Genomic DNA, 24,869 nt, shown 5'->3' on the forward strand with positions numbered 1-24,869 from the left:
TAACTCCACCCTTTTATCCCATAGTTAATCACAATATGTGCATAATATGTAAATACGTGAAAGGTAACATTAACAGAAGTCTCTCTTACCAATAGAAATGGACACTGAATGGACGCCCCCTTCTGTGCCTGAAACACATTTGGTTTATTGGGTTCTGCATGTTTATTAAGGTTGTTCAGATGTCATATTTCAGGTATTTTACACTCTACTGGGTTTTTAAGTGTCATTACCTGGGACTTTAGATCCTGAACCTCCATTAGCACCCGCACCTCCAGTTCCTACGCCTGGAAGAAAATGAGCAGTCAGTCAGGTTATACATTAATATTCTAAACATCAAGCAAGGATACATTTATTTGATCTGAAGGGACTGATTATATGTATATTTTTACACTGTATTTTCTGTTTAAAATGAATCATATTCTTTAGAATTTTCATCAATCATTATTTCATTTATATTATTGATGATAAAAAAGGTTTCTAGGGCAATTCTTTCTTCTTTTTTTAAAGACTGAATCACGCTTTACAAACATTCAGCTTTGACTCACAGGAATAAATGACATTTTAATAATGGATAAAAAATTAAATAGAATATTTAGATAGATTTCTGAAGCTGTTAATAAACATTAATACACATTAATAAATCTACCAACCCATACCAAAACATCTGAACAGTGTGTATAAATTATATTAATTTAATTCATTAATAATTAATTAAAATAATTAATTTAATATATTATTTAAAATGTAATACTATTATTTAATATAATGCAGTATTAATCATTCTAAATGTGTGTCAGTGGTGTTTATTGCTGATATTCTTGCCGTGAAGGTATAATTTTCACTTGTTATTGCTTTCATTCATTCATTCATTCATTTATACATATGTTTATTCATTCATTTACTGATTGATTCATTCATTTATTTGTTCATTTATTCATTTTTTCATTAACTTGTTCATTTTTCATTGACTGACTAATTCATTAATTTATTCACCCGCTCATTTGTTCACTCACTCACTCAATCACTCATTCATTAGTTTGCTTATTCAATCATTCATTGATTCATTCATTAACTGTTTTATTCACTCACTCAATCACTCATTTGTTCGTTCATTTATTCATTCATTTAATTGTTCATTGATTCCTTCATTTACTCACTCACTCATTGGTTCATTCACTCACTCTTATACATTTTGTTAGTTCATGCAGTTCTTCATTAATACATTTGTTCATTTGTTAAGCCATTGATTGTTTGATTGATTGATTTACTTATTAATTCGTTTGTGACTTCATTTATTCATCCGTTCATTAATTTGTTTATTCATTTGATTCATTCACTTGTTTCATTATTCACTCATTAATTCATTTGTCTGTTCATTCATTCATTAATATCTTTGTATATTCATTCATTCATTGATTAATTGATTTATTCCTTCACCCATTTGTTTATTTATTCATTCGTTCATTCAATCATTTGTTAGTTCATTCATTTGTTTATTAACTCATTAATACATTCATTAATTTCTTTATGCATTCGTTTATTAATTGATTCGTTCATTACCTTACTCACTCATTCATTCATTTGTTTGTTTGACTCATTAATACATTTGTTTATTTCTTTATGCATTCGTTCATTAATTGATTCATTCATTAACTTACTCACTCATTCATTCATTTGTTAGTTCATTCATTTATTTGTTTGACTCATTAATACATTTGTTCATTTCTTTATTAATTCGTTCATTGATTGACTGATTCATTCATCCACTCACTCCATCATTCATTTGTTAGTTCATACATTCATACACACATTTGTTTATTAATTTATTGATTGATTATTATTAATTAATTCACTCACTCATTCATTCATTTGTTTATTAATTTATTGATTGATTCATTCACTTACTCATTGGTTTGTTCATTCACTCACTCATTCATTCATTTATTAGTTCATTGATTGATTGATTCATTCACTCTCTCACTCACTTGTTACTTTACTCACTTATTCATTCATTCATTCATTCATTCATTCGTTCATTAATGCATTTGTTCATTTGTTTATTCATTTGTTCATTGATTCATTCACTCATTCATCGTGTACCTGGAGGGGCTATCTCAGATTTGGACCCATCTTGTCCATCGTAACTTGCGTCTGTAAGTGAAATAAATACAGCCATTAGGCACGAAAATGTGTTAGAGAGAAAAAGAAAGTCCTGTTTTTCACAGGTGAATTCAGTACCTTGAGAACTTGAGCCAGATGAATGTGAATACCCGTCTCTACCGTTGCCTCCTGTAAAAAACAAAAACACTTGAGCACTACTGAGGGCCCTTTCTTTCTACAGTAATAAAACCCAGACACCTGTCTCAACACTAACAGTAATCCAATATCACAACCACGGCTTAATTACACAACAAACCCTTATTCGCTGCCCACATTATAAGTATGTTCTGAATTAAATACTAGCTTTTATTTATTGTGCATTGCCAATATTAGAAATAGGCCCAGATTTATTGTAATATTTACACATTTGTGTAGCATATTTCATTTTGAAAACTATTGTTAAGGGAAAATGTTGCAGAACTAGATCCTGGTTTTAAATAATTGTTTAATTTTCAGCCAATGGTCATATGTGATATTATTTAAAGGGGTAGTTCATTTATTCACATTACAATAATGGGGTTTAATGAAGCAAAACATTAAAAAGAACATTATTTATAGCATTACTGTATATTGTTTCTCTTCATAAGAGCTCACTGTGTCATCTGGAGTCATGAGTATTGCATTTATTTTGCCTGTATGTGTTCTTTTACTCTTAGCACGTCAGTAGACATTGACTTGTCTCATTCTCACTAAGGATTTAGATCCTTAAAATCCTAAAATAAAATCATATTTAATTCTCTACTAAAGAAGAAAAGTCAATTACATCTTGAATGGCCAGGGAGTGTGTGAATTAATATTACATTTTCAGTTTTGGGTGAGCTGCACATTTAATCCTGATTTCAAGATCGAAATTATGGCAGACAGCAGACAAAATTGCAGATTTTGTCAAATAAATAAATAAATAAATAAAAAATAAAAATAAAAGAAATAAAAAAGAAATAATAATAATAATAATAGTAGTAGTAGTAATAATAATAATAATAATAATAATAATAATAATAAATAAGTAAATTAAACAAAATTAGAAAACACTAGAATTTATGTTTATGGAAGTATTTTTACATGACTTTTCAGTCTTTTCATATTGTAGGTTGTGTTTTAATGTTAACCGTTAGGCATGTCATGGTTTCGCCAAGTCTGATGCGATCCTGCATTAACATCTATGTTGATCCTGGAACATCACTGTAGTTGGAAAATGTAATCCATACCTGTTCCCTACCCCTAAACCCAACCATGACTGTAAATTATCCCAAAAATTAGAGAATAATAATAGTTGGATAACAATCATGTAGAAGCTTTTGAACCTAACCGTAAGCCTAAATTTATCATAAAGTGTAAAAGTATCCCTGAATTTTGATTGGCTGACTGGAATGTTGATTCAGGATCAACATAGATTTGAATCCAGGAACATGTCCTACTTGGTGAAATCCGGTTGGTGTTATGGTAATTAAGTGGTGGCACGTGGATAAATGAGTGATGAAGGATTTTGGTGTCTGCATAAACTCAAATTTACAAAAGTGAATTTATACACATAGAAAGAATTTATATGCAATCAACATGTCAGTAAATGTTAACCATGAGTAAAGTAATGTTTCAAATAACAGGTAAAATAATATTCCGTCATTATTCAAGCTAATGTCAAATCAAACAGTTTACTCTAACCATATCAAAATGAATAAAAGAATAAATAATATATGAGATGTTTTGTTTAGTTAAAGAGACAGTTCACCCAAAACTGAAAATGTCCTCGCTATTTATTCACAATTTAGTCATAAATCGGTTTCTTTTTTCTTTTGAACACAATAGAAGATATTTTACAAAATGTTGGAAACCTGTAACCATTCACTTGTATTTGTTTTTCTTCTATGGAAGTCAATGGTTACAGATTTCCAGTTTTTTTCAGAACATTTTCTTTTGTGATTGACATAAAAAATAAAACAGTGAAATAGTGAGTAAATGTTAATGTTTTCGGGTGAACTATCCGTTTAAGACATAACTGTTTGACTGGCCTTTTTTTACTGTATACAAAAATTGGCCATCATTTAAATGGATAGTCCACCCAAAAATGAAAATTCTGTTATTATTCACTTACCCATTACTTCAAACCTTCAAGAGTTTTTTTACCTTCTGTTAAACACAAAAGAATATATTTTAAAGAAAGCTAGAAAACTATAACCATTGACTTCCATACTGTTTGTTTTTATTAAAATGGAAGTCTATGGTTACTGGTTTTCATCATTCTTCAAAATATCTTCTTTTGTGTTTAACATAAGAAACTCCTAAAGGTTTGAAACCACTTGACTTAACACATAGTAAATAGTGAGTTAAAAAAGAAAATTCTGCTAATATTCACTCAGCCTTTACTTGTTTCCAATCTTTAAGAGTTTTTATTAGTCTGTTGAATACAAAAGAAGATATTGAAAAAAAAAAGTTGGAGACCTGTAACCATTGACTTCCATAGTATTTGTTTTTACCACTATGGAAGTCAATGGTTACCAGTTTTCAGCATTCTTCGAAATATATTTTGTGTTTAACATAAGAAACTCCTAAAGGTTTGAAGATTGAAATTTTACCTATGGTTTAACACAAAAGAAAATGTTTTGAAGCATGTTAGAAACCTCCAAACACTGAATTCCATTGCATTTGTTTTTACCACTATGGAAGTCAATGGTTACTGGTTTTCAGCATTGTTTGAAATATCTTACTTTGTGTTTAACATAACAAGAAACACCTAAAGGTTTGAAACCACTTAACAGAGAGTAAATAGTGAGTAAAAAAGAAAATTCACTCATTATTTACTCACCCTTTACTTTTTTCAAACCTTCAAGAGTTTTTTTTTCTTCTGTTGACCACAAAAAAGATATTTAGAAAAAAGTTGAAACCTTTGAGTTTTTATTATTCTCCTAAACACAAAAGAAGATATTTTGAAGAAAGCTAGAAACCTGTAACCATTCACTTCCATAGTATTTGTTTTTCCTACTATATAAGTCAATGATTACCGGTTTTCAGCATTCTTCAAAATATCTCCTTTTATGTTAAACAGATTTAGGAAACTTATAAAAGTTTGACTAAATAAAAAGTACATTTTTGGGTGAACTATCCCTTTAATATGATCGTGAATGACATTTTATTTTTAGTATAGCACATTTTTTTGGCTGTGTTACTATATTGTGACTAAAATGCGAGTTACCATTTGCTCCTCCTGAAGCTGTGGATGTGCTGCTTGACGCTGCGATCACAAAAACACAAATTCAGCATTAGAAAAAAGAAAACTCACACATCCAGATTTGACCTCCTGATGTTGGGCTTCGAACCCTATGTCTGTGTGCAGTATACTGTTGCGTTTTCTACACGGGGTCAGTCGGTGTTGCTTTTCTAAGGTGGGACTTGTGTGAAAGTTTTGCCCCTGACAGATCAGGTTCACACTTACAGACTTGGCCCATTTGAGTGCCACCATTAAGTTTGTGACCTGGGAAACGAGAGCAAAAAGGTTTTGTCAAAAGATGTATTGGACTTCAGAAAGGCCTGAGAAGTGGCCATTGAGCTCTCAACAAATTCACCTTTCACCGTGAGAGGCTAATGCACACCGAAACACAACTTCGCGTTATCGAGTAGACTTTCCTTACCGTTTGGGGATTCGCCCGCGACGCCGCTGCCAGGAGTTAAACCTTGGAGGAAAAACAGCACTTCAGATTAAACAAATCACTCCAGAATAACATCTACTCACAGCCATAGCAGAGTCGACTTTAAGAGTTATTAAAAGCAAAAGATGTATTAATATTTAACGCTGTATTGTGACTAGACATGAGGCTGATATTGTGGTACAGGATTTACATTTCATTTACAGTTGCATTCAAAATCAGCAAATAAAACAACCCAGGCTCAGTGTGGAAACGTAGGCCCCGTGGACGTTTCTGGAGACCGCGAAATACATCCCGGGAAGTACGTATTTGTGCAGTTTTTGTTTTCGCGAATCCGCTCGAGGCGGCTGTGCCACGCTTTTTCGCATCTCGAATGCCTCTCGGGAGCACAAGCCGATCGAGCCCACGCTGTTCTTTCGTAAAAAGCAGAGCAACCGTCTGTCCGACTGACTGATTGACTGAACGATCGACTGGGCGGCCGGCCAATCGGCCAACCCGGCCGCCCTCCTCCTCCTTCCCTAAACCCAAGCGACGATTTACAAAAGCCGTCCAGAAAAGAAGCAAAAGCCGTCATCCGATTTTGACCGAGTTTTCGGACTTCACTTCATTCTCGCCCCGTCACGAACTCGTTCGCTTTTATTTTTTTGGATTCTGATTTTCATCTTACATGATTTCTGGAATTGCTCTTCCCCGGACTTGAACCAGGTCGTTGCCGTGGCCGGCTCCTCCTCCGCTCCGCAGACGTAACACTACGAGCTAAGCGGACAAACTAGTTGCGGCGGGAAAGTGGTCCACACGGAGGTGAGTGAGCCGTCGCAACTGGCGAGCACGAAGAAGAGGAGCAGCGTTACACCGCCTCGTAGTGTTCACTCAAAAAAACTAAATGCCGCCATTCATATATATATATTACATTTTTGGGTGAACTGTCTTTTTAAGACTTGTTTTAAATGATTGAAGATCTGTTATTCACCTTATTCTTCGCCATCGAGTGGGCACAGCCATTTGAATTTTTTTGGCTCGAGGCTTCCGGTCTCATTCACTTCAACTGCTCGTTTTGTTGTTTGATGTTGCAAACTGATATTTTCAAATTATATTCTTCTACTTGGTCTGAATGGTGATGCAAACATTTGTTTGTAGAGCAAGTAGTTTAACTGTTTTCTGCCGTTTATTATTCCTAGTCATTTCTCCCATAGGCGACTGAATCGGAAGTTCTAAGACAATCGCGAAAACAGGCGAACTTCCGCATTTTAGAATAAGGTCAATAGATCAGGTAACACTTTAAAATAATGGTCCATTCATGTTAGTTAATGTATTTACTATCATGAACAGTTAGTAATACATTTATTATGTATTTATTCAACTTTGTTACCATTAATGTTATTTCAGTTAAATAATGTCAGTTCATGCTAACCTATTTGTTCATTTTCTTGTCGGCTTAGGGTGCTTTCACACCTGTGAATCGATTCAGTTGTTCCGAAACAGAGATTACAATTGTTACATTGTTGCTCTTTGCTCTTGGAGCGGTTCGCTTTCACACTGCAAAGTTTGTAATCGGACCAAAAGAGCTAAAACAAGTCACGTGCGAGTAAACTCTCCTCACATTGGTCAGAGTGTCAGGGTTTATTTTGCAGCGTCCCGCTAAGCTGTCAGGAGAGGTGGTTTGGTGGTGATTGACAGGGTGCGTGCGCGCGACGTGTCTGATGAGAGACGCGGTGGGGAGGGGTGAGAAGGGTGCGCGACGATGCCTATTTGAGAACCTGGAGGGAGACGCGAGATTACCGGGAGATCATCACTCGTTTGCGGGCATCCGGAGACTCGCGAAACTTCCCGCCCTACTCATAATTCTCTCTTCATATAGCCGTAAGCCTATTACATATCCATAAAACACAGTGATACAACCGTGCTCGGATCGTATCGCTTTCTCACTACAATCGAACCGCTCCAGGGTTCGTTTCAATCGAGCCGAAACCACCTCATTCAAGCGATCTCGGAGTGATTACTTTGGCGCGGAACAGAGCGCGATTGCCCTGTTCACATATGCCAATCGAACCGCGCTAACTGGGCAAACGAGATACGTTCCGAAACAAAAGTGTAGGTGTGAAACCCTTTATTAATCCGGGGCCGCCACAGCGGAATAAACCAACAACTTATCCAAGATGTTTTATGCAGCGGATGCCCTTCCAGCTGCAACCCATGACTGGGAAACATTTATACACACACACACTCATACACTATGAACAATTTAGCTTTAGCGCATGTGTTTGGACTGTGGGGGAAACCGGAGCACCTAGAGGAAACCCACACAAACACGGGGAGAACATGCAAACTCCATACAGAAATGCCAACTGACCAAGCCGAGACTCGAGCCAGCAACCTTCTTGCTGTGACGCAATCGTGCTACCCATTGCCCCACCGTGACACCCTCGTGATAACTCACAACGCATTAACTAATGTTGACAAGCTCAAATTGCATTTATTTATACCACTATCATTATTATTTGTAATAATGCATTAGTTATACATAAACTATAATTAATACAGGCTTTACAAGATTATTCATACTTAGCGAATGTCAGTAAATACATTAACTAATGCACTATTATACTAAAGTGTTACCATGGACTACAATTAGAGCAGACTTTTTATAAAGGCTTTGCAAGAGCCTTTGTTTTCCATGCACCTGTTGTTTCGTCTTTCCACATTTATTAATAATCAAGCAATGCTGCTGATCTACCGTGGTGAAATCCCCACATACCTGATCCCTAAACCAGATTAAGCCCTGACTGACTTTGCTGCACCCAGTGAACTATTTCCCAGTCTTTTTTTCTCTCTCTAAAGAGGATTAGCTTCACCTTACCCAAGCCTTTGGGTGCTGTGGTGGCCTGCTGAGATCCGGCTCCTTCAGGGAAAAAGAGGGACAAGAAACATATTATAACATACACTCAGATCATTTCTATTCCGGCCAGGTGGAAGGACAAAATCTCTTTATATATGTGCTTAAGGGTCTTTGCATAAACTGGTTATATATATATTTAAGGGTGATTTTATTGTTTTTTATGTGCATTTTAGATATCATTTTAGTTTGGAGTGACTTTACACTATTGATGTATTATAAGGGTAATGCATTAGCTAAGATAAATTAAGAGTGAACAGCACATTTGTTAAGAATTTGTTTAAAGAAATAAATAAAGCAAGAAAACTGTAATATTTTGGTCAAACATGAAAGAGGCATGTTTGAATCTTGATTTTGTCCTTGTTATTGTTTGTATTTTATTATAATTTCACTTTCTGCTAGGTGGATCACAGGATTTGTTGTATATAGTTCTAAATCTAAAAGGTCCAATAAATAAAACAAGGATGACTTCATTCAAAACTGAAAATTCTGTGATCATTTACTTGCCCTTTACCCATTTCAAACCTATATGAGCTTCTTTTTTCTGTTAAACACAAAAGAAGATATTTTGAAAAATGTTGTAAACCTGTAACCATTTGTTTTTCTTATGTAAGTCAATGGTTACAGGTTTCTAACATTTTTCAAAATAACATATTTTGTTTTCAACAGAAGAAAAAAGCTCATAAAGGTTTGAAACGACTTGAGGGAGAGTAAAGGGTGTAAAGGACTTGAGGGTGAACTGGCCCTTTAAAACTGAAAATATATGACTTTATACATGCCCTTTATATGACCTTTACTCGTTTTGAACCTTTATAAGTTTCTTGTTAAACACAAAGGAAGATACTTTGAAAAATGTTAGAAACCTGTAACCATTGACTTCTATAGTTTTTGTTTTTCCTACAATGGAAGTCAATGGTTACAGGTTTCCAACATTTTTCAAAATAACTTATTTTGTTTTCAACATTAGAAAAAAAGCTCATAATGGTTTGGAAGCACTTGAGGGACTGTAAATACTGAGTAAATGTTCATTTTTGGGTGAACTGTCCCTTTAAAACTGAAAATATATAACTTTATACATGCCCTTTACTTGTTTCAAACCTTTAAGTTTCTTTTTTCTGTTAAACACAAAAGAAGATATTTCGAAAAATGTTAGAAACCTGTAACCAATGACTTCTGTAGTATTTATTTTTCCTACAATGGAAGTCAATGGTTACAGGTTTCCAACATTTTTCAAAATAACTTATTTTGTTTTCAACATTAGAAAAAAGCACATATTGGTTTAAAACCACTTGAGGGAATATAAATACTGAGTAAATGTTCATTTTTTAGTGCACTATCGTTTTTTAAAGGGGTAATTTATCCAAAACTGAAAGTTCATTCATTGTATACTCTCCATTTACTTGTTTCAAACCTTTATGACTTTCTTTCTTCTGTTAAACACAAACTAACATATTTAAAAAAAACGTAGGAAACCTGTAACCATTGACTTTCTTAGTAAGAATAACACATACTCCGGAAGTCAATGGATACAGATTTCTAACATTTTTCAAAACACCTTCTTTTTTGTTTAACAGAAGAAAGAAACTCATAAAGGTTTAATGAACACAAATAATGAACAAATGCTAGTAACACACTAGCGAATGTTGGAATAACGTACACTTTACAATAAAGTTCCTAATTTTTCTTAACGAATGATTTGTTAATGATAAATCATGTCAGTAAAAATTTAACAAACATCAATAGCCAGCCTGTTTTGAAGTGTTAAAGTTGAAATCTCAGCTTCAACTTGAATGACATTCATGTTTGTGGACTCTTTACTAACAGGATTTATCATTAAAAAATCATTTGTTAAGGGAATTAGGAAACTAATCGTAAAGTCCAACATTACTAACGTTTGTGTAAGTAAACAAACTTAAGCTGCTCATGTAAAGAAATGCATTAGAATATGAGTATGTTAAGATTAACGAAAATGATGTACTGCTTAACAGATGTGTTGTTCACTGTTCATTCATGTAAATAAATGCATTGACTAACATTAACTAACTCAACCTCATTGTAACCAGATTTTATATATCCACATTAATACTGATTTATCATATTTAACGGTTAACATATGTTAAATGTTCAGTCCTTTTTGAATGTCTTTAAACCGTTTGGAGCAGATAAGATGACTTTATTCAGCAAGAAAAAAGAAAACATGTTAAGAAAGCATTTTGGATTAAAATGCATCCCAATATACCATATTTATATCAAATCTTTCTGGATATTGCAATGATTTCTGAAGAGTCTTGTGAAACTTGATGCTAAAAATTTACTTTGTTTTGCAGGAATAAATTATATATATTTAAATAGAAAACAATTCTTTTGAATGATAGTATTTTTGGTTAATAAAATGCAGCCTTAAAAATCTCTTATCTACCCCAAACTTCTTAATTACCTTAGAAAATGGTTTAAACAGATGCAAAATAGACATTTTTAAATAATCCATGGTAATAAAATATAGTATAATGCAGAAACATATAATCCACTAATCTAAAAACCCATACTGATAATTGTTTACTCAAATTTACTTCAAATAATACCATGATTTTCTACAAATATATACAAAAACATTCATTGTATGCTGCTTTGATATATACTGTGACACTTTATGATTATAAAAGCGTGGCGCTTAAAATAAATCAAACATTTATCTCATCATCATACTATACCAGGAGTGTCCAAACTCGGTTCTGGAGGGCCGGTGTCCTGCAAAGTGTAGTTCCAACCCCAATCAGACACACCTGGTCTAGCTAAGCACATACTAGGCTTTCTAGAAACATCCTTGCAGGTGTGTTGAGGAAAGTTGGAGCTAAAATCTGCAGCACACCATCCCTCCAGGACCGAGTTTGGACACCCCTGTACTATACAATAATACCATGGCCCTTTTCTGAAAGTGTATTTTCTGCTATAATTAGGATAAAGCCTCTAAATATTTAGAATAGCTCAAGCTTATTGAGAAGCCAGTTGAAGTTTAAAGCAATTTATGAGTGATTATGTGATTATTTATGATGACTGAGGTTGTGAACCTGTCACCCACCCTTCATATGCTGACCTTTGGAGTCATCATCATCTGTAAAGAAAAGGGAAAATCGATAGAGTTTATAACAACCGCTCCTTTGTTTGGCTCTTCTTCTCCTCTTTCTGTCCCGAAAGCCTCAGATCTGCTGACTGTTATCAGAATAACAGTTTGCCTTTCACTCATCTGCTAGTTAAAAGGCTCTTATTGTGTTTTAGAAGGTTTGTTAAAAATGAGTTGATCAAGCAGAACAGATTTATAAAAAAGTTAAAAGAGATTAAGGTTGACTTTTATAATTGTTTATCATGAATGTTATTCTATTAAAGGGATAGTTCACTCAAAAATAAATATTTACTATCATTTACTCATTCGTCACTTGTTATTTGAGCTTCTAACTTCTGCTGAAGATATTTTAAAGAATGCTGGCACTGATTGACTTCCATAGTAGAAGGAAAAGTACTATGGAAGTCAATTTGTTTCAGCACTTTTCAAAATATCTTCTTTTGTGTTCAACAGAAGATAGAAATATCATAAATGTTTGGAACAAGTGAAAGGAGAGTAAATGATGAGGAAAGGTTTTTTGGAGTGAACTATCCTTTTAAAGCGATAAAATATGTTTATATATGTTTTAAGGGGTGGTCAAAAACTTTAATTTGCTATCATTTATTTACTCTTCAGTTTTAGAATAAAAATCTATTTGTGTTTCTGTCTTCTGTTGAACACAAAAGAAGATATTTTGAAAAATGCTGGCAACGACTGACTTCCATAGTATTTTTCTTCCTATTATGGAAGTCAATAAGTGCCAGCATTCTTCAAAATATCTTCTTTTGTGGTCAACGAAAGATAGAAATATTATAAATGTTTGGAACAAGTGAAGGGAAAGTTGAGGAATGAGGAAATTGCCATTTTGTGGTAAACTATCCTTTTAAAGGGGTAAAATCTGTTTATATATATGTTTTAAGGGGTAGTTCGTTAAAAAAATATTTATCAATTATTCACAGTTTTTTTTTTTTTTTGGAAAAAATTGATTTGAATTTCCATCTTCTATTGAACACAAAAGATATTTTTAAAAATGCTGGCACCAATTGACTTCCATAGTAATTTTATTCCTACTATGGAAGTCAATAAGTGCCAGCATATTTTTAAATTATCTTCTGTCCTCAAAAGAAGAAACACCGTAAATGTTTAAAATCACATGAAAAAGAATAAATGACAAGATCATTTTAATGTTCACTTGTTCAAAACTTATTTGGGTTTGTATCTTCTGCTGAACACAAAAGATATTTTGAAAAATGCTGGCACCAATTGACTTCCAGAGTATGTTTTTCCTACTATGGAAGTCAATAAGTGCCAGCATTCTCCAAAATATTTTCTTTTGTGTTCAACATGAGACAGAAACATCATAGAGGTTTAAAACCACATGAGAGAAAATAAATGACAATATAATTAAAACTTTTGGGTGAACTATTCCTTTAAAGGGATAATTTATATTTATATTTCTTTTAAAGTATAGTTTGTTCAAAAATTAAAACTTGCTATCATTTATTAACTCTTCACTTGTTCAAAACCTATTTGAGTTTCTGTTGAACACAAAAGAAGATATTTTGAAAAATGCTGGCACAAATTGACTTGCACAGTAATTTCTTTCCTACTTTGGAAGTCAATAAGTGCCAGCATTCTTCAAAATATCTTCTTTTGTGTTCAACATGAGACAGAAACATCATAAATGTTTAAAACCACATGAGAGAGAATAAACGACAAGATCATTTTCATTTTTCAGTGAACTATTCCTTTAAGTTCTGGACTTCTTGATGCGCTTTCATGTAAAAGATCTTCATCTCCTACCCTCTTCCTCCTCAGACAGCTCTTCTTCACCCTCTTCAGCCTCAAAGTCATTTTCCTCGGGCTCCTTATCTGAAAGAACGCAACATTTGATTTAGCTTTCAAAAAAAAACTTGCGGGCGCTGTATGTTAAACATAAGAGTGTGTCATTACATGCAGCCCCTCTGGGAGAAGAGCTCGTACCTTCAACAGGAGCCGCTGATACACTGGACACCAAAAACACAACTGCCACTGAAGCGATTACAAGATTTCTGTCAAAGCACAATGATAAGAGACTACAATGAGCAAACGGGAAGCGCAATTACACCTGAAAACAAAATACACAGCTGTTTTGGATGAATCGCAAGTTTAGCTTTGCATTCTTTTAGTATTATTTTAATAGGAAGTAAATTGTTATTATGTTAGAAGTAAATTATTGAATGTTTTTTTGCAAACACTAATTAATAACACATTTAAGTAGCATTGGAAATTGCTATATATATATATATATATATATATATATATATATATTTTATTATTTAAATTATTGTTATATTTTTATATTATTTCATTATTATTTTTTTATTATTTTATATTAATAATTAGAAACCACATCACTAAAAGACACTCCAAAAATTAAACTAAGCTCAAAAAATTATCTCTGCAACTACTTATATAAAATGAGCTGAAACAACACAATTTTTGAGGTTTTTTATGGGGACAACTTAATTGTTTAAGTTCAATCCACTTCAATTTGTAAAAAATAAATAAATAAATAAAAACTAATAACATTAATTCCTTCAAGTTGTTCGAACACAAATCGATTCTGTGGAACCCAGCACTTTTTTACAGATGCAAAAATAAGCCAAATGTAGATTATTACAAACATATAAGCAGCTTATTAGATTATTACAAACAAATGCTGTGCTAAACACGGTTTAAAATAGGTAAAACTGCTAAAACGTGTGCTTGCCACATTAAAGTCAAGAGTTTGATTCTTCGGGAATGCATGACTTTATGCATATACATTTAAATAGCTTTGAATAAACAATAATAATTCCAATTCGATCACTTTAATATGCTTCCTGCTATAGTTATTGATTAATTAGCTATAAATCACTTATGATTATCTCAATTTCAGAGTAAAAATCCAGACTCACCATCATCAGGGATAAAACACATACACTTTAAAACACATGCAAATTGAAAACACTCATTCTAGAATATTAAATATAAAAAATATTAATTATAAAGCAAATAGGTGCAGCTGCGGTAAGCATAAAATGAGTATATTTGAAAATACCCATATTATTGACCCCTATTTTTTATTTATGTTCCAAAATGTACTTTGATACCATGGTTGTGTCAGTAGACACTTTTATAAATAAACAAACAAATAAATAAATAAATAATAATAATAATAATAATAATAATTATAATAGGGACATTGATTTGGTAATAAAATCAGTTGCGATAAATCAAACATCACTTACCTTAACAGCATCTTTATGTTTCTGTGTGCGCAGCAGACATAAAGCAACCAGCAAACGTGCTTTTGACTTCCTTATGCTTGACTGGGCAGCTAAATTCATTTTATACCCTTGCAGCCCCCCATCTTGTTAAGGGGCAGGACTCAAACTACACCCACTCCAATCGAACCACAGACGAGAACTGACATCTTTGATCCATAGTTCATACTTAGATCTGCTATATACAATGCTAAAAATTAACGTTACGAATATTTTCACAACATGTAATGAAAAGAAATTCAGGGAAACTCTTAATATTTATATATATATAAAAAAGATATATATATATATATATATATATATATATATATATATATATATATATATATATATATATATATATATATATATATATTAAGAGTTTTCCCTGAATTAATTTTTTATCTTTTTTGTTTTGTTATGAAAATTTGTTTTAAATGATTCAAAATTCAGTTCTGTGGATGTTGAAGGCTCTTCATGGAAGCATTGACGGCTATAAAAACCTTTATTTTATTTTTGAGTAACTGTGAAATGAAAATTGATCACGTCAAAGATTTGACATATTTAACATGTGAATGTATGTTCTTGTTTTCTTTTGTAATGTTTTCTAAAAGTACATTTATACAAATGCTTTAATTTCTATTCCTTTTTTTACTTCTTTTTTTTTGTACAGTCAATATTTGTATATACACTGTAAAAAAATGCAGGGTTCCACACAATTTATTCGTGTTGTCCCAACACAAATTGATTAAGTTACATTGACACTTTTAACAAATTTATGTGGATTGAACTTAAAAAAATTAAGTTGTCACAATGAATTCTCAAGAATTGTGTTGTTTCAGCTTATATTAAATAAGTTGTTTGAACAAGAACAAAAATTACAATTTTTAATAAATTATATTTATATAATTTATATGATTCTATAAATTTTATAAATTTTAAATGTAGTATAAGTCATGTTTTTATTGTTACTTTATTTTTCCACTGATGTCTTTCTTATGCTGTTATGTACTGTTTATATACACCCTGAGCTCCTGAAAACCACAACAATTAAAATTCACTGTACAAAATTACTATCCACACAATCGATTTGTGTTGGGACAACATGAATTAATTAAATTAACTTATTAGTTTCTACAAATTTAAATGAATTAAACATACAAAAATAAGTTGTCCCAAAAAAAACTCAAGAACTGTGTTGGTACAGATCATTTTAAATATGTAGTTTGAACAAACAGAAAATTGTATTTTTTTGAGAGTGAAATACATAAATATAACATAAAAAATGTATCAATATTAATTGCAAAAAAAACAAAAGAACACTTTCTTACATATCCTGATTGTAACTCTCTATTGCAGAGGTCTCAAACTCAATTCCTGGAGGGCAGGAGCTCTGTAGATTTTAGCTCCAACCACCTCCAAATCACACCTGCCTTATAGTCTCTAGCGGTAAAGTCTAGATCAGATACGCGACCGGCCGGAAGTGGGATACACACATTAATATAGCAGCATTTTTATGGCACTGTATAACCATAATGAATATTTTTACAGTACTGTGACGATTGGGCTTAGGGTTGGGGTGGGGGTAGGCATTAAAAAATACAATTTATTGGGTAATTTAATAGATAACTTAAATAATACTCGGTACAACTACTGTTTTTACCTTACTGTGAGGGTTGGGTTTAGGGTTGGGGTGGGGGTAGGCGTTAAAAAATACAATTTATTGGGTAATTTAATAGATAACTTAAATAATACTCAGTACAACTACTGTTTTTACCTTACTGTGAGGGTTGGGTTTAGGGTTGGGGTGGGGGTAGGCATTAAAAAATACAATTTATTGGGTAATTTAATAGATAACTTAAAAAATACTTGGTACAACTACTGTTTTTACATTACTGTGACGGTTGGGTTTAGGGTTGGGGTGGGGGTAGGCATTAAAAAATACAATTTATTGGGTAATTTAATAGATAACTTAAATAATACTCGGTACAACTACTGTTTTTACATTACTGTGACGGTTAGGTTTAGGGTTGGGGTGGGAGTAGATGTTAATAAAATTCAAGAAATGGGAAATTTAATAAATAATTTAAATAATTCTCGGTAACCATATCTAATCTAGCTACAACCTTCTCTAGTAGTGTTGAACACCTTGATTTGTTGGATCAGCTATGTTCGATTAGGGTTATAGCTCAACTGTGCAGAGCTGCGGCCCTCCAGGAATCGAGTTTGAGACCCATGCTCTACTGTTGTCATTCAGCTCTTCTGTTTAATTACAAAACTGTAATTAAATCCCCATTGTCATAACAGAACCCTTATATGTTTCCATTCAAACCTTGCTCACCATTGTAGGACCCTTCAGTGTACTATCATTTGATATTTCTGTTCAGTCACAGAAACTTCTATTGTCATTTACTTCATTAGAAGCACTATTGTGTCATTTCAAACAATCTGTTCAATCATTTAATTTTTGTATTGTCATTTAACCCTTAAATGCCAACACAGGACCTTTATGCTGCATGATAAAACCATTTCACAGATTGCAAATAAATTAAAGTGTGTATTTATGTCATCTTTTAGCAGAGGTGTGTGTTCAGTAAGGCGGCTCAGCCAGTGGAGGGCACAGCAGCCTGCAGAACAGCAGACACAGGAACTCACGCAGGAAGCTTCAGCTTTTGTCATTATTGTGCTTCCTCCAAACTGAGAGAACACAAGGGAAGATATTTTGAAAAATGTTGGAAAGTTTAAAATCACTTTGAGGTTTTAAGATGGTTCTTCTGTGCTTATTTAAAAAGTTAACCATTGCAGAAAACTATTGGCACTGATTTATCAGCATTTATTTGATTTAATTTACAATGCAGTTCAAAAGTAATATTTTCAAGACAAATGTACAGCATAGAAAGCAATAACTTGAAAGATTTTGAATATTCTTTTGGTACAATACTAACTTATATAACTTATTCCTGTGATTAAGTTAGATAATATCACTTGATCTTTCAGAAATCATACTTGTATGCTTATTTTTAAATACCTATTCACGTAAATAATCATTAAGGTTTCCACATCAATACTCACAACGCTCTCTTTTATGCTAATAACGGTAAATACAACGTCCATTTTGTATGTCATGGTAACTTAGCCTTAGCCTACAATTTAATTTCTCAGGCTACATTTCTGTATTTTCTTCAGTGTTATTTTTTTTGTGTCAAATATATAAATGTAACTAATATTGCTAGAATATTACTGTTATAACCCAAAACAAAGACAGTTCAAATGTAGCCTAACCATTATATTAACACAGAGATTGAACAGACATATCAATACCTGGTATCAATCTATGGCAGATTATCCATAAATAAACCCTTGCTTAAATTACAAAAGCTTTAAATCTGAAGAAAACAATCTCTTACTTACATCGTTTCACTTCTTTGTCGTTTACGATGAATTCACGATATGAATTTACCCCAAACAAACACCGGTGAATAATCTAACGTCTCTGATTGGTTACTGGGTTTACAAACGCAACAGAAACGAGTGTGATTGGTTGAAAGGCTCAGCGCTACAAAAAAGTAAGATAAAAGATTATCTGATGCAACTGAATGTAACGTTGAAAAACGAATCTTTACATTCACTTTTACATGTTGCAGTTTCAACATGAAAGCTGTAGTTTTATATGTATTTTTTGTTGCCATGTTGCATTTTTTGCCAAAAGCTCCTGCTCCTCCAAACTCTGGGTCGTTTTAACCCAACACTAGGTCAAGTATGGGTAGTTAGATAAAAAAATGTAATTTAAATAAAAAAAATTAACACATCAATGTTTTAAAACAACATTTTAAATTATTTTAGAGTGAATCATTAAAATGTACTGTACAAATGGTTAAAATGTGATGGGTTTTAATAATTCAATGGTATTTATGGTGGAATATTTATAGTTTTTTTTTTAAATGTAAGCCTGGTTAAGCCAAGTAAATATGAATAGCTCATGTTAGATTAAATGAATTAGCATGGTCCATTGTTGTATACTGCCGTATCTGTATGTTAAGCTGCTGCTGTGCCAGAGCAGGATCTGAATAGCTGGCAGTGCCCAGGAAGATTGCATTCCTCTCAGCCGTGCCAGTTCACATCAAGCCTGATCTACAATGTAAGGAACACCAGCAGGCCTTGAAGCCCGGCTCCCGATAAACTCCTCAGAGGAGCTCAGTGGACGTGTGTCGCTGCAAAGCTAATGAGCTCCAGAGCTACACAAGCTTTCTTTGTTGTATTGTGAAAGGTGAGCTATGAGTGTGTGTATTTTGATTGATATGTGCTATTGTGTTACAGTGATCCTGTCTGTTTTAAAACTGAAACTCAGGTAGATAGATACATAAAGTAAAACATGTTAGCTTACATAACGGACTAGCTTTTAATTTGTCAAGCAAGCAGACTTTTTGTTTTGGGTAGCTAAAGCAAATTTTTCATTTTTCACAGCAACTTTTCGTTTTGTCTAGCTATAGCTAACTTTTTATTTTGTCTAGCCAGCTAGCTTTTTATTGTGTCTATCCTACTGAAAAAAAAAACAGCTTAAACCAGCCTAGGCTGGTTGGCTGGTTTTAGCTGGTCTACCTGGCTGGTTTTAGAGGGGTTTTGGCCACTTCCAGGCAGGTTTCCAGTAGGCTTGCCAGCCATTTCCAGCCTGGTCTTAGCTGGTCAGGCTGGGAGATGACCAGCTAAAACCAGCTTGACCAGCCTAGCCAGGATGTGAGCCCAGCCAAAACCAGCTATGTCCAGCTTAAACCAAGCTGGTTTTAGCTGGATTTAGCTGGTCATTTTCAAGCCAGACCAGCTAAAACCAGGCTGGAAATGGCTGGAAACCAGCCTGGAAATGGCCAAAACCCCTCTAAAACCAGGCTGGTCAACTAGCTAAAACCAACCAACCAGCCTAGGCTGGTTTAAGCTGGATTTTTCAGCAGGGTAGCTATAGCTAACTTTTCATTTTGTCTAGCCAGCTAACTTTTCATTTTGTATAGCTATAGCTAACTTTTCATTTTGTCTAGCCAGCTAACTTTTCATTTTGTATAGCTATAGCTAACTTTTCATTTTGTCTAGCCAGCTAACTTTTTATTTTGTATAGCTATAGCTAATTTTTCATTTTGTCTAGCTATAGCTAACTTTTCGTTTTGTCTAGTCAGCTAACTTTTCATTTTGTCTAGCCAGCTAGCCTTTTATTGTGTCAAGCTAGCTAACTTTTCATTTTGTCTAGCCAACTAACTTTTCATTTTGTCTAGCCAGCTATTTTAATTTTGTCTAGCCAGCTAACCTTTCAGTTTGTCTAGTTAGCTATTTTTTAATTTGTCTAGCTATGGCTAACATTTCATTTTATCTAGCCAGCTACCTTTTTATTTTGTCTGACTAACTAACTTTTAATTTTGTCTAGCTATGGCAAACTTTAAATTTTGTCAAGGTGAAATTTTTAGGCCCATTTCCGAATTAATAATTTCTTAGAGATATTACACCCAGAAATTAAAATGCTTCCATCATTTACTAACCCCTGTTGGAATTTAAAAAAAAACCTGTAACTACTGACATTCATATGAAATAAAAATACTGGAAGTTAATGGTTACAGGTTTCTAACATTCTTTAAAATATTTGGTTTTGTATTGGAAACCTGAATCCATTTACATCTACACAAATATAAAGTCAATAGTATTTCAACATTCTTCAAAATATCTTCTTTTGTTTTCAACAGAAAAAAAAAACTTGTGTAGACAGTGACTGGATTTTCATTTTTGGGTTTTTATTTCACTTTCCATTTAAATCTGTGATTTTCAGCTCAACCAGAAATATTTTGCCATCACGAAAAATTAAAGTAAATAATTTCTTAAAAATGATTATTAATAATTAAATAATTTACTGATTTATTTTATTTTTTCACTTCTGTTTTTACATTTACTGATCTTTATTTTTATTGTTGTTTTTATTTAACTATATTATCATTATAATTATTATCACAGAAATATTATTTTATTTTAAATTATATTTATTAATTTATTTAAATTCTAAATTGATACATCAACACATCACAAAATTGATGACAATAAAGGTACAATGTGAATTTTTTATTCAAACCCACATGAGCAACACTGTAAATGTGAGGTCGTACAGCGAGCTGAAATGTCCACCTGCTGGTACAGTGAGGAAAGAACAGAATCTGCATTATTTCTCCTCATCAGCTGCTGCTGTTGGCCGGGTTCCTCTTGGCTGGTTTGGTCCTTCATTGCAGGCCTCCTGCTCTCGGACAACAGCTCTCTGTGTGTCTGAAACCATAGATCTGCTGGAGTCAACACGGGTGAGCAGATTAAGAAGAGCCAGTGCTGGATGGGTCACGCGGTACTGAGCTGCTACCACCATACAGACCAGCACGGACCACCACCGGTGTGTCCCATAGGAAAAAAAACATCTACATTTACCTTGCCAAGATATTTTTTAAATATATTGTAAAAAGTATGGTTAAATTTCCCAAATTGACAGACAAGAATGTGATCAAATCATTCACTAATGCATTTAAAATGTTCTGATTAGCACTGTCGCTTCATAGAAAGAAGGTCGCTGGTTCGAGTCCCAGCTGGGTGAGTTTTTGTGTGGAGTTTGCATGTTCTCCCCGTGTTGGTGTGGGTTTTCTCTGGTTTCCCCCACAGTCCAAACACATGCGATATAAGTGAATTGAATAAACTAAATTGGCTGTAGTGTATGAGTGAATGAGGGTTGTTTCGCAGTCTTGGGTTGCGGCTGGAAGGGAATCTGCTACTTAAGGCATATGCTGGAATAGTTGGCGGTTCATTCCGCTGTGGCGACCCCTAATAAATAAGATGGAAAATGAATGAATAAACAAATGTTCAATAATGGCTAAATATTCTGAGAAAATAAAGTTTTTAGAATTTATTTAGTAGAAATATGACAACATTTATACAATACTATTTTGTTTTTAGAAAACGTTATCTTTTTTAATTTAATTTATTTATGAAATATTTATTATAATAATTTTATTATCATTTAATTATGAATTATATTTTATTATAATTAATTATTAAAGTATACACACACACACACACACACACACACACAGAAATTGAATAAATATATAGATATTTGTAGTTTTTGTATTTAAAAAGAAATGGTAAAGATATAGTATAATAATGTAGTGATATTTGTAGTTTTGTATATCGTTATCTTAAAATATTTACATTAAAATCTAAAAACATTTTTAACAAATACTGTTCTGCTGTACTTCATAAATGAACATACACATAACCTTTTAAAAGACACATCTAGATATAATGTATAATAATAATTCCTTACATTTATCTAGACACTCAAAGAGCTTTACACATTGTGAGAATCTCCTCATCCACCACCATTTTGTAGCATCCACCTGGAAGCTAGACAATGGCAACCGTATTGCACCCACATTAGCTGATTGGTGGAAAGGAGACAGAGTAATGAAGCCAATTATGATTTGGAGATGGTTAGATGATGGGCAGAGGCCAGTGGGCAAATGTGGCCAGTATGCCAGGGTTAAACCACTACTTTTTTTTTGAAGGACATCTTGGAATTTTTCTCATTCGAAAGACGGCAGTCCCCTTCGCTATACTGGGGCATTAGGACCCACACAGACCCCTGCTGGCCTCACTAACACCACTTCAGGCAGCAAGCTAGCTTTTCCATATGGTCTCCCATCCAGATACTGACCAGTCGCAGCCCTGCTTAGCTTCAGTGGGCGACCATGTGAGAGATGCAGTGAGCTACCGTAGCTGTCGGCATGTAACAAATACCTCATTTTTGACTAATATTATTCTACTGTACATTATAAATGAACACACACACATTTTATCTTCTTAAAAATATTCATATAAATGTCTAAAATAATGTTTGTAAAATATAATATGTAAAATAATATGTTATTTTTTACAAGTGCTTGTGTTCTACTGTAAATTCTAATTAAACACACACATATTGTAAATTTTTTAAATATCTATATAAATGTTTAAAATAATGTATGGAAAATATTATATAAAATAAAATGCCTAAAAAGTTTTTCTAAATTAACACAAGCATACTATGTTAAAAAAAAAAAAAAAAAAAAAAAAAAAAAAAATATATATATATATATATATATATATATATATATATATATATATATATATATATATAATGATTGTAAAATAAATGACTAAAATGTTTTTTCTAAATGAACACAAGCATACTATCTTAAAAAATTAATTAATTAAAAAATAAATAAATTAATAAAAAAAAAAATATATATATATATATATATGTGTGTGTGTGTGTGTGTGTGTGTGTATATATATATATATATATATATATATATATATATATATATATATATATATATATATATATATATATAATGATTGTAAAATAAATGTCTAATTGTTTACAAATATTACTCTAATTGTACGTTATAGGTATAAATTTTGAAAGCATTACCCTTGCATTTTTTTTGCATTATTAATATCAAATATTGTCCCTGTTTGCTACACGTTTCTGTCAGAATAAGTTATATATACAATATATATATTTAAAACATTATATTCAATTAATTTAAAAAAATAATGAATTTAATATAAACCCTGTGCTCCTCAGAGACTGTAGTGGCCACGGGAGAGCATGTAGAAGCAAAAGGTGAGTTATACTGTTCACACACACATTAAACCACACACACACTCACGTTTTCTCCTCCAGATTCCTGTTGTGTTCTCAGATTTCAGCTTGATGTTAGGAGGTTTTGTTTGCTGTGATCGTCCTGAAGGTAAGCCGATCCGCCTGAAATGAGCGCGGTACTGCAGTTCTGCTCTGTAATTAATCACCGTGGGCTGAATCTAATATGTGTGTGTGTGTGTGTGTGTGTGTGTGTGTGTGTGTGTGTGTGTGTGTGTGTGTGTGTGTGTTGCAACCGCACAGAGGAACAGTGTGGACAGCTGGACCAGCAGCTTCATCACAGCCTCAAACCGCTTCTCATTTCCTGACCAGTCTCCAGTGAACCATCACTGATATTAATCAACCGCTCAATGATCACAGTCATCTTATTCAGTGTATTGTTGACGCGTTTCCATGTATTAATCAGAATCTGAATCTCTTTTTGATAAGTTCTTCTCTTGCATCCCTCATTGTCCTCATTACATTTTTGCAATATATTAAACTTGATGTAATCAAGAATTAAAATATTGCACAAGTTTATAACATTTTTTTTGTGATACATTTAAAGCCAATCCAGGCTCATCCTGAAAATGTACCCCTATATAGATTTCTGGAGAGCGCCAAATACGTCCCAGGAGCTATGCTTTTTTTACAGGTTTTGTTTTCGCAAATCCACCAGAGGCCGCTGTGTACGCTTTTTCTCTCGCGAGTGTCATTTTTGCCTGCTGCTCTCATGTAAATCCAACAGAGGCTGCTGTTGACTGATTGACTGACCGGTCGACTGACACCACCCTCTTCCTTCCCTACACCCAACCAATAGTGTTTTCAAAAGCACAGATTGACCAGCACCCACCCACTTCCCTAAAACCAACCAACAGTTTTAAAAAACTATTCAGAATCAAAGCTCAATTAAGGCCTCAGGATGACAGAGATCGGTGGAAAATAATAATTTAAGCCGATATATATATATATATATATATATATATATATATATAGATAGATAGATAGATAGATAGATAGATAGATAGATAGATAGATAGATAGATAGATAGATAGATAGATGATAGATAGATAGATAGATAGATAGATAGATAGA

General features: G+C 33.0%; 1 protein-coding gene and 2 long non-coding RNA genes across 27 annotated transcripts in view; 2 read left to right on the top strand and 1 right to left on the bottom strand.

Annotated features, from left to right (window-relative positions):
* si:ch211-80h18.1 overlaps positions 1-18,567 on the bottom strand; it is a 40,085-nt gene extending 21,518 nt beyond the window's left edge. For 6 of the 24 annotated variants that reach the window (XM_087294457.2, XM_087294450.2, XM_087294451.2 and 3 more), the window contains 12 exon segments: positions 15,067-15,141; positions 13,778-13,845; positions 13,598-13,666; positions 11,774-11,806; positions 8,659-8,700; positions 5,787-5,828; positions 5,591-5,629; positions 5,351-5,389; positions 2,239-2,289; positions 2,101-2,151; positions 231-284; positions 90-128 (listed from right to left, as the gene is read on the bottom strand). In XM_087294457.2, coding sequence (XP_087150583.2) covers positions 90-128; positions 231-284; positions 2,101-2,151; positions 2,239-2,289; positions 5,351-5,389; positions 5,591-5,629; positions 5,787-5,828; positions 8,659-8,700; positions 11,774-11,806; positions 13,598-13,666; positions 13,778-13,845; positions 15,067-15,077 — 538 coding nt within the window. In that variant the 5' untranslated portion in view covers positions 15,078-15,141. 24 annotated transcript variants of the gene reach the window in all.
* On the top strand, positions 8,858-12,138 carry LOC147832416 (uncharacterized). Its single transcript, XR_015516386.2, has 3 exons — positions 8,858-9,559; positions 9,662-9,853; positions 9,956-12,138. It is a non-coding gene; the product is annotated as an uncharacterized LOC147832416 (long non-coding RNA).
* Positions 18,568-19,157: 590 nt separating the features above from the next.
* Positions 19,158-24,164, top strand: LOC147832417 (uncharacterized). 2 transcript variants are annotated; one of them, XR_015516378.2, is made up of 5 exons: positions 19,158-19,348; positions 21,289-21,404; positions 23,720-23,758; positions 23,819-23,885; positions 24,038-24,164. It is a non-coding gene; the product is annotated as an uncharacterized LOC147832417 (long non-coding RNA). The 2 variants fall into 2 exon arrangements; XR_015516380.2 differs by having other exon boundaries at positions 23,838-23,885.
* Positions 24,165-24,869: the final 705 nt, after the last annotated feature.

This window comes from Danio rerio, chromosome 19 (genome assembly GCF_052040795.2).
Source record: "Danio rerio strain M-AB ecotype USA chromosome 19, GRCz13ab, whole genome shotgun sequence".
In the NCBI taxonomy this organism is placed as follows: Eukaryota; Metazoa; Chordata; class Actinopteri; order Cypriniformes; family Danionidae; genus Danio; species Danio rerio.